The sequence below is a fragment of the Cyphomyrmex costatus genome, unplaced genomic scaffold, assembly GCF_001594065.2.
Source record: "Cyphomyrmex costatus isolate MS0001 unplaced genomic scaffold, Ccosl1.0 scaffold8, whole genome shotgun sequence".
NCBI classification, from domain to species: Eukaryota; Metazoa; Arthropoda; class Insecta; order Hymenoptera; family Formicidae; genus Cyphomyrmex; species Cyphomyrmex costatus.
This window is the reverse complement of record NW_017280375.1, coordinates 44,226-55,213: the sequence shown is the minus strand read 5'-3', so window position 1 is coordinate 55,213 and position 10,988 is coordinate 44,226. Positions and strand designations below refer to the sequence as shown.

The following is a 10,988-nucleotide window of genomic DNA, read 5'->3' as shown; positions in this document are numbered from 1 at the left end:
CCCCCCCCCCCCCCCTCCTTCATAAAGGCGTCTAATTTATTTTACTTGTCCAATAAAATCTACTTTTGATAGGAAAAAGTTCCATTAAACCTTTACTCTTTGGGACACTCATCATTGTAAGCAAAAAAAAAACGACGAAGTACAAGCGTACAACGTTTTAATCACAGTGTCAATTACGCGAATAAACGTTAAGTTGAATGTTGGCAATGATTATGAAAAGGTATTTGGATCCTATACCTTTTTGCTAATGTCAGTGTTCTTGCGTTTTCTGCCCCTCCCCCCCCTTGCTGCCTGGTCGTTACTCACAGGATGATTGGTCGTCTGCTCATTCTCTGTTAAGGCAGGAGTGTCTTTTGGACTAGTTTGACCAGCTGGTGCAGAAAATCTCTCAACGTATGTTGACCATTTTTCAGAAACTGTAACGCCTTCCCTTTCTCTCTCTCTACAGCCATTATCCACTGTTTCATCGCCTTCTGTATCTAATAACTCCATCGTCATTTTACAGTCCTTTTTATACTGAAACAAAAAAAATAGGCTTAAAAGCTTGCGACTAAAATCTAATTATACATAGTATACAGTATTCAATGGAACACTTATTATCGATAATTCTAACGAATTAGTTTCATTTGCGACCTAGTGACATCATCATGGCGTTTTTATATATACGGCGTTATATTACATACGGTGTTCTCAAAATGTTGTTAGAAACTATCGCGTATTTTTATTTTCTATTTACTTCATGTACAAACGTGAGTTTGTGTAAGAAGAAAAATTAGTAATATATAAAAAAAAAAAGATATTTTAGACACACATTCCATATATTTAGAAGAAAATAAAAAGTTCGTCTATGTGATATAATTATATCATTAATAGTAACTGTTATTACCACTATTACTGTAACTCTGTAATAAATAAAAAATTAAAATAAAAAAGTTACTCACTATATATATCTTGAAACAGTTTTCATCTGCCATTGTTTTTTCCGCCTTGCGTTGATATGATAATTCAGCACTTAATCTCATGTACGCAGTGGCGCATAATCCGCCAGCTCCGCTATTTTCTTTAGGTTGACGTTGCTCCCTTTGGAATAAATCCATGCATTGTTGACAAACGGAATCTGAGACTAGGTGCTGCAACTGCCAGAAATATATAATTTCGCGTGTCCACTTGTTTTCTCTTGTCGTGATGTCATTAAAAAAGAAATAAACAAAATTTACTTACTTGTCTAACCGCATAATTAACGACCTTGTCAAGAGTAAAAGCAATGTAAGCATGTATACCGAACATTTCTCGCAACGTGTCTTCGTACACTGTGCCTTCCATATTTCCATCGAGGACATTTTTAACCATATCCAGAAAGGCAGGATAATAATCTTCAATTTCAATTTCACCTGTGTCAAGTATACCAACAATAAGTGTGATTAATATATGACGCAATGCGTGATAACCAATTGTCAATGCAAATTGACAATTTAAAATATGGCAAATAAATTATTTACTTTTTGGTTTCAATCTTAAAGCGACCGCTGTACTTTCCTTGCGCTGCTGTTTATACTTTGTTTCCTCTTCGGCAAGAGCAAACGCTCTGTCGTACATTTTTGTTAATCTTTCACACAGTATATGATGTAATCTCAGGAAAAGGTACCAATTATTACTCCCCATAAAAAGTGTATACGCTTCCTCGGGGTCATTTGAGAGAGCGTGCATTGGTACTTTGACGTCGGGTTCATTTTTGCTGGTAGCGGAAGAGGTACTTGGCGATGCGGGAGTCTTACTCCTATTAGCTTGCAAACCACTCAACGATGATGAAGTTGTTGCGGATTGCGAATTGTTGCACGTTGCCATGTTCACATCTTCCTTCTCATCTGTAGCGGAATAAAATCAGAGAATGTATTTTTAAAAATACAACGTATTCGTCTTCACGAAAATCATAATAATTATGAGATAAAAAAGAGAATCTACCGTCTTCGTCCCTTTCGTCATCGCTAAGTTCTTGTCGGGGATGGAAGAAAAGATCAGGTATAAAATGTTTCAACAAAAGCTTTATCCGTTGTTTGTCTTCCTTATGAACAGCGGTTTGCCGTTTAACATGATGGATCAAGAGATTGGCAGCATCGTCCAATACAGACTTGTCTTTGTACGATAGAATGAGATGTGGACCACTGTTTCCTTGACCATCGCCATTACCGTCGTCACCCTGTTCGTGCCTCTGTACAATGTGCCAATACGTTAAATAATTGCAAAACGAGAGGAAAAAAAAAAAAGGAAAAACAAAAAAGGGGATATAGGGAAAGGAAAAAAAATAGAAGTGATGAGAAAGAGATGAGAATTAAAATTAAGACACGTATACCAACCTCGTCGTATAATGTTTCGATTTCATTGAACAGACTTTTAGATCTCAATGCTTTTACATCATTCTGTTTAAAATTAATTCCTTGATGGTCTAAAGATTTCAAGTAGTACTTCTCGTTTTGTTCTCTCCAGATTTTATTGAATCCCTTTTGCGCTTCTCGCCATTCCTCCTCCTTAGCTTTTAATCGACGAAGTACAACAGGTACAGCTACTACAGGATTTCTTTTGAGACCCTCTATAATGTCGGGAGCTTTATCACCGTATATCCTTTTTATTGCTCGTTGATGAATCGTAGGTGAACAACCACCCATACACTCGTCCAGTTTATATTTTTGTACTTCCTCTTGAGTCATCCGGTTTATTTTCTTATGAACACCCTCGAGCACTCTAATTGTCGATGCATTAGTTTCTATAACGACATCTAATTCAAAACGTTCATCCTCGCATCGATATATGGATTCTTCATATTGTGTTTTCCTAGGCGAATCAATGCATACACAATTGATATTTTGATTATATATTTTTTTTTTACAACACTATTAACAAATAAATAACATTATAATGTATGTAATAAATGGATAGTTAAAAAAATATAATAATAAGGGAAGAAAAGTGTGTACAAGAAGATGAGAAATAAAGAAATTGAAAAAGAATAAGTTTCTCGCATGTGTAGAGGCATAAAATGATCAATTACCTTGACGTTACAAATGTACTGTCTTCTGACCAAGTTGGAAATGAAACCCAGGTATCGTTGAGGACTTCTTTACACAATTGCGTTCTGCCACTACATTTTGGCTGAATGTACGATTTTGGTAATGCGCAATACGATGCTCCCAGTCGCTTGCACGCTGTATAATCAATTTCTATCGCTAAGTCACCTTGTGGCCGTTCTTGATGGCTACGTACAATGCTGTTTGGAAAAGTTTCTACTCCAATGGCGTTTCCTGCATTTGTCACCGTAGTGCTTGACGAATCAATCAAGTAGCCCAGAAAATCTTTGAACCAACGTAATAATTCGGGGAAACGGCCGAGAAATGGTGTCACTAACTGAATAAGCTCTGATTTCGATATTATTTCTTGATTGAAAAGCACAAGACATCGAAGAAAGTTTTCGTAGACATCTTGCGATCTGAGCGCTTTTCGAACCTAAGGCAACATCGTATTTATTTAAGAAAACTTATTTGCGGCAAGTAACGTAATTACAATGAAAAAATTATAAATGATACACTTAATACTCACCTTATCAAAGAAAGCATAATCGTTCAAGGTACCGTATTTACCAGCTTCTGCAATGGAAATATCGCGCATCGAAGCCACTTTATGCTTTTTCGAAGGTGGCGGCCCATGTTGTATATGATGAGAATTTCCCGCAGTCGCTGAAGTCGAAAATGACGGACTTCTTTTCAATTGTCCTGTACTATGTCCGCATTTCTGACCACTACTGATATCTCTTATGTTCGATCTATCCCGCTCCCGTTCTCGTTCTCTATGTTCTCGATTGTCACGTTCCAATCCAGCCGTATTGCTAGCTTCTCGAAGATCTCTCGATATAGTACCAGAATTATTGTAAGGTGTTTTAAGTCCAATTGGTTTCTTGACAATTGCCGTATGATCATTGACTGATGTCGTCTTATTAGTCTGAAACATGACAAGAGACTAATAGGAATCAAAATTGGTTATTTTATTCGACGAAGAAATAGCTTTCTTCTATAGAAGAAATGTGAGCAAATAGGAGAACAAAAAGAAAAATTATGGTAATATCTCTCCTTTTATCTTATGTTTAAATATATATATATACAAAAGGATCAGAAGAATATATGTAGTAGCAAATGATCGTGTTTAAAACGCGACACAAGAGATTTATAATAGAAAAATATGCGTTTTATAAACATCATCTCCCCATATTTCTCCTTCTTGCATGTTCTGCTATCAGTTTACAAAAACAAAAAACGATACATTTCCATATACATATACGTTTCTTACAAACGTGTGTTAAATAGTCAGTATCTCTCTCTCTCTCTCTCTCTATGTGTGTGTGTGTGTGTAAGCGCGTGCGCACTATAAACTATAATATTTTATATAAATTTTTCTTTTAGTGCAGAATTGCAATTTTTCATAAAAAATTCTATTTCGTCGAAACTCTATTGTTCTATTGTAATAAACGCCGACTCACCAACGAGCTTTGCTGATTAGTAGCATCTGGTAAAAATTGTCCAAACTCAGCAAGTAAATCTTCTTGATTTTCAAATAATTTAGCAACTTGACTGTAAACTTCCGCCTCCGTCAAGTGTTTCGTTCCACCTGTCGGAGCGGAACTTGTGCCTCCCATATGGCCAGATTCTTTTAAATTTCGCTGTTCTTTCTGATACGTATGCAATATTTCTAAAAAGCGTTTGTATTTGTCTGGTTGACCTTGGAACCGATTCTAAAAATGAATAATAATTTTATACATTTTACATATGTTTGATTATTTTCTATATCATGTTAAACTCTTTTTTCTTATTAATAATCCTACCTTTATTTTATTGACATAGTTTATCGCATGATTAAATTCAACCGGCTGACTTTGTTGAGTTTGTCCACCAGTCGACACACCATCTGCTTGATTTAAAGCCTGACTGACAGCTTGCGCTTGTGCAGTGCTAACGTGCGAATTATTATACACTGACACTGGTGGTGGTGAAGGCGCGTGAACAGTTAAGCTATTGGTTGTAATACTGTTTGTTAAAGTATGGTGTATATTACCCGACCTAAGGACAATCGGTGTAGCTATAGATATTGCATCTTTTTTTCATAATTAATTTTTAGTAATATATAGATATGTATAGACTATAGATTTATTGGAATACCAGCTTACCCTGGCATTATTTGCAAAACGGGAGGTGCTTTTGCAGGTTGCGTGGGTGGACTAGCTACTGGAGGTGAACCAACATTCACTGTACAATGATGCTGCGACAATGTGGCGGTATGTGTTGCCGTTGGACTGGGCATACTGACGGATACTTGGAAAGCATATCCTTGCTCGTTCGCTTGTACTTCTATTTTGTAGCCGGGTGGGAGAAACGTATTGAAACCAACGATAAGTTCGGGATGTCCCTTGAAGAGGTGACTCACTCGGGTTATAACGCCCGGAGTATCTATACTTTGAGATTTAAATTCTTTCATAATATCTAAAAAGTCGTTGTACACCTACAAATAAAAAATGTTGCGTCAACGTGATGAAAAATACTAATATATTTCTTCATTATTAATCAACCGATACGTTTGAATACACTAGTTTACACCATACGCGCGCGCGCATATATGTATATAATTCCTTGACGTTTATTCTTATTTAATTCATATTTAATATATTTAATTCTTCGATACTCACCTGTGGTTGATCACTAAATTTATATTTCACTTGATCCAGATAAGATAAAGCATCTTCTACTTTTAATCTCTGAAATTGTTGAGATCCACTTCCTCCTCCCAGATTAGCGCCAGGTGGAGTGGAAGCCAAAGGTGTTACATTACCAGAATGTACCTATAATGACAATAGTTGTTATATACAAATTTGTAACGATTATCTAAGCGCACAATAGGCGTAAGTATTTGTACTTTTGTTTACGCGTGCATGCACGCGTTTGTACGTGTCTGTGCGATACATAAAAGAAAAAAGTAGACAATCCACACCTTATGCCTTATTGTTGATTGCTGTTGCACATGAACTTGATTTTGAGATCCTGCCGTAGGTTGTTGGGAAGCCATTGTGTGACTATTACCACCTATTCCACTATGCAAACCACCACTGGTATTTATGTTGCTACTGCTACATGTGGAGCCAAGTCCTCCCGCAGAGCCACTCGCCTGCTGCATATGTAACATTTATTTATCTTCATCACCATCACACTTGCAGCATGCAGATACAATCACGATGAGAATTTACCTTGATAGGAGATGGTGCTGCGGTTGGCACAACAATCGCTCCAGTGTATTGTTGTTGAGCTTGGGCAGTGCCAAACTGTATACTTCCTGGCATTTCTTTTGATGCAACAGACCGAATTGCTTGACCAGGTACAACAACACCTATTCCACTACCGGCGTGATAATCTAAACTACCTCCTCCACCACCTAAGCCACTTGCTGCACTCACCGATGAGTGCTTTGCTGGTGCTGATGCGACGTCGTCCAGTCCGCGAACACGTTTCATCGCAAATCACATTGGAGTTGCTGAAAAGAAAATAATTCTAGAAGAGGTTTTTTTTTCTGTTTTATACAATTAACTCACAAATCACTATCGAGAGCATTACATTTTCAGTAAATATAGTTCAGACACGGTTTATTTGTAACAAGAATTTACCTAACATATGATAAATTTTCTATGTTATAAAATTAGATTATTTCTAAGTATAAAAATGACAAAGTGTAAAATAAAACAAAAATTAACAAAAATGATAATGACAAGTAACATAGAAATATATATATATATATATATATATATCACTTATGAACTAAATCTATATTGAAAGACTGATGTTAAATATATTCTAATGTTGCTTGCCACATATATGTACACTACACACAAACACACAGGTTGTTCCTTTGCACACATGATGCACATGATGTATCATTTTATTCTTGTTTAATATTTTGCAAACAAGAATAAAATTATATTTTATGCGTCGTATGCTTGCAACAGAATGCAACCATACACACTTATCCTATCATACATCTATAATACATATCTCTGAATATTACTTACATTTTGTGTGTGTATATATATATATATATATATATATAGTTATGCATTGTCAATATCACTTACAGATTTTAATATGATCTTGAAAAGTTTAAAGTTAACAATTATGTTTAGAAAAAGTTAATTTAGATTTACATTTATATCTTGCATAAATCATCTTATGAATTATAATTAAACAGAGATATCTCTGAGTGTCAAATACTGAAGTACATTTGTGTTCATATAAATATCATGATTTATTAATCTACTATTGTTTATATAAGATATAAACAACAGTAGATTATACAGTAGCAATTTTCAAGACACATACTTCAAGTGTAGGCATATATATTTGTATGTCTCCTGTTTAATGTTTTCAAATATTTTATCAGTTAAATCATATGGAGAAAGCCTATCTAAATTCTTATAATAATTTATAGATTTTTAAATGAATAAGTTTGTGCATAGTTAAAGTATGCTGAGTTTGAAAAGGTCCATGAAAATGCAACATGTGAAAACTGCATAAAGTTAGGTTATATGGAATATCTTGATGTCCTTCAGGAGAGATCTCTACTCCACAAATTTATTTTCAATTTCATAATCATTTGAAACTAATTCGGTGAGTATACAAAGGTACATACATCTTTATTGTAGCAGTTTGAAATTCAGCGATGTAAATGGTAATAATATTACAATGAAACTTTATCACATATCGGAGTGAGACACAAGCATGTTAGAAGAATAAGTTATAAACTCGTGCGAAAGAGAGAGAGAGAGAGAGAGAGAGAGAGGAAGAGAGAGGGGAAGGAGACCCGATTGAGCTCCGTTGCAGAATCGTCAACCAGCGCGTATGTACAAAGTCGCGTCGAATACACGAGGAAAACGAGGTACGAATAATGTATGATAAATATGTGTGTGGAGGTCTCTTTCTCCGTACGTACCAATTTCCATTTGAAAAAACACGTTCTGCGTTTCTATCTCCTAGGTAAGTTTTGTCGTACAAGTACGACGAAAGATACGAGCGGTGACGTCGAAATCAAGATACGTCTCTCGGTTGTCGCCGTGAATCGTCCACTGCACTGGTATGGTGTCGCCGACTCTCCTGTGGCTCCTCGAAACTTTCGATCGCGTCGGGTTGGATTCCTACTGCGTATGCACGCGCGAAACTTGCGCCGGTAGTTCTTGTTGATCTATGCTGTGAAATTCTAAGACGATGCACGTTTCTAAACACACTCTAGCCGGTCTCTTGTACGTTACGCAATATTCTACGTAAATACATAACGCATTCCCGGAGCGGACTCCGCGACAAGTAACGTACGTCCGCGCCGCGTGCGGTCACTTCCTCCGCGAAGCGCCACCGACGCCGCTGCTGTTGCCGCCACCGCCGCCTCCACCGCCACCACAGCGGGTACCGTAGTACACCCTCGGTTGTGTGTATCACCAGTTTCTTCCCTCGCGATCGAGCCTCTCGACGGCGTCGTACAATCGACCCTTACACTCACAGACTTCTCTCTCTCTCTCTCTCTCTCTCTCTCGACGTCTCCACCTCTCTCTCTGTTCCTCTTCCGTTCGCGTTCGCTCCGTTCACACACATGTACGCATCCGCGCACACAGTACCATGCGCGCGCGCGCCCGCGCGCACTCTCTCTCTCTCTCCCCCCTTTTTCTTACTTTCTCACTCTGTTTCTCCTTATGTATGTACTAGACTCCTCCTCCCTCTCGCACAATTTCTGTGTGTTCCACACCTATCTTCCTCTCTCTCTCTCTCTCTCTCTCTCTCTCTCTCTCTCTCTCTCTCTCTCTCTCTCTTACTCTCTTTCTTTCTCTTCAGGCTCTCTTGATCCGTTGTTTTTTCACGACCAAAAAATCGACGAAGCCTTAACAGGCCGGTCGGTCCGGTTGCCCGTAGGAATTTACTGTGTTCTTGCTTCCACGAATACGCGCGCGCGCAAATGCACTCTTTAGCAACGGCGAAATCTTGTAGTATGGGTAAATAAACGTGAGATAATGTACATCTTTTGCGTAAGCAAGAGACGCGCGTTACATCGGATTCGTTGGATTCACCGCACTTTTTCGTAAGACGCGTACATGAAACCGTCGACCCGTACACCCTCACTCCTTCAGCGGTACAAGGCAAACTATTGGATTTTGTGATGGCAAACAAGGAACCGACTCCGACTGGTCGCGTAGCGGGAAGATGATCGTGGGAAGGGGGGAATGTACTGCGCAGAAGCGTATTGGCGCGACCAGCGGCGTCTGTTACCAACCACTTGGGTTTCGGGTTAACTCGGCTTGGCTGCTGCTGTTACCGATTATCAGACATCGCATCACCATGTTCACCATCCGTATCGCAGATCTGTGTCTGCGATCCATGGAGCAGCGAGCAACGTTCCGGCTTTCCGACATTCGGACAAATTTGTACAAATTGAAGCGCGCACTATCGAGCTTATGTGATCGTCGCTTCCCAGACATTCCGATTTTTGTGGTCGCGTGCGCTACTCTCTCTCTCTCTCTCTCTCTCTCTTATTGCGCGCGCGCTCGCTCGCTCGCGGGGAGTCAAAACAGAGGAATTGAGGTCATTAAGGAATGGAGATAGGGACCGATTGCGTGGAAATTCAGCGACGATGTCATGTATGTATTATAGTCGAGTGATATTTGTTAGCATTGCGTAGTTAACCGCGTGATGTGAATGTAAACGCAAAAGCGTCTCGCGATTATCACTTTGTTAGACAAATGAAAATTTGCAAGTTTCGATCTTCGTCGTTTGGATTGTCGCGTTTTGCGACAAAAATGAAGATGCGAATATATAAAGCACATGTGCGCTTTCAATAATAGAGTGCAGATCCGAACACATCGAATTCAATGTTTCGTACGCTGTTGCGCGACATCCCGCCAAATGAGCGTTCAGATTCCGACCCGAGTACGCTCCAGGTATCATGTTCTTGTTTCGTATTCGGTAAGCAACAAGGATAAAAAGACACATCTAGGGGCTGCGTTTGGAAACCTCACTCGAGTATCGTCTTATCCTTGTTAATCCATGTTATAAACAATGATAAGACGATGCACGGGGATACTGATTCGGCTGATGTTTCCGAACGCAAGCTGGGTGGTATCCATAAGGAGTGTCCGGGGGTATCGATAGTCGAAGAGACAACCTTGGCGCTACATACGGCAATACGGTTCTGAGTTGCGCCGCCGGCGGCGGTTGAGTTGAGGCGTAGGTAGATAGGGTAGGGTAGGGCGCAGCAATGCGCAGAAAGACGTGTGCGCAGCGCGATTTCATAGCGAACGGTTCACCCAGCTGTTCCAAGTCCCCCCCCCCCCCCCCCCATTGTAATCTGGGTCACACATGCAAACTGCGCGACATAACCGACGAGATCGCGCGTCGTTTGTCGAAAGTGGTCAAAAGCAGTAGAAAGATCGTCAGTGACTTTGCAGTTTTCAACATATGCCGTTTTATCGAGCATGTTGCCGCCGTGTAATGCGTCGTACGAGAATTACAACTAATATATGAACTGCACTCAAATGCGTCGTGACTGTTTAATGAACTTGACTGGTCGCTAACCGGAGAATCGCGCGTCGATTAACCGGCGGTCCTTGCTCGGATTATCCGAGTGCTTCAACCTCAAATCACATTCACGGTATGGCGCTCGCGACGGCTTATTCCTGCGAATCGTGACAAACGAAAAGAAAAATCAATTATCGCTACCACGGAGTAATAAGGAGATCAAGCTCAAAAATCAATATGGGGTCGAAACACGATTTCGGTAAACCCCATGGAAAATCGAGATGTGGTACGTGTGATGTGGCCTTTAGAGTCCTAAATATATCAGAGAAGCGCAACCGGCTTAAGTCAGTATCGCAAAATTATTAAGAAAAGTAATAAAAATGGCGTCGTTTGCAGATGAAATATGAA

At 39.3% G+C, this 10,988-nt stretch overlaps 1 protein-coding gene across 2 annotated transcripts in view; it reads right to left on the bottom strand.

Annotated features, from left to right (window-relative positions):
• Positions 1–9,527, bottom strand: part of Sin3A (SIN3 transcription regulator family member A) — an 18,712-nt gene extending 9,185 nt beyond the window's left edge. The window contains exons 1-15 of one of the 2 annotated variants that reach the window (XM_018549306.1): positions 8,014–9,527; positions 6,281–6,564; positions 6,028–6,204; positions 5,726–5,878; positions 5,210–5,541; positions 4,868–5,102; positions 4,526–4,777; positions 3,592–3,990; positions 3,047–3,498; positions 2,355–2,829; positions 1,963–2,209; positions 1,500–1,865; positions 1,222–1,391; positions 942–1,136; positions 238–516 (exon numbers count right to left, since the gene is read on the bottom strand). In XM_018549306.1, the coding sequence (XP_018404808.1) occupies positions 238–516; positions 942–1,136; positions 1,222–1,391; positions 1,500–1,865; positions 1,963–2,209; positions 2,355–2,829; positions 3,047–3,498; positions 3,592–3,990; positions 4,526–4,777; positions 4,868–5,102; positions 5,210–5,541; positions 5,726–5,878; positions 6,028–6,204; positions 6,281–6,544 (3,996 nt within the window). In that variant the 5' untranslated portion in view covers positions 6,545–6,564; positions 8,014–9,527. The remainder of the gene's footprint in view (positions 1–237; positions 517–941; positions 1,137–1,221; positions 1,392–1,499; positions 1,866–1,962; positions 2,210–2,354; positions 2,830–3,046; positions 3,499–3,591; positions 3,991–4,525; positions 4,778–4,867; positions 5,103–5,209; positions 5,542–5,725; positions 5,879–6,027; positions 6,205–6,280; positions 6,565–8,013) is intronic. The other variant, XM_018549307.1, reaches the window with a different exon arrangement.
• Between the last annotated feature and the right edge of the window lie 1,461 nt (positions 9,528–10,988).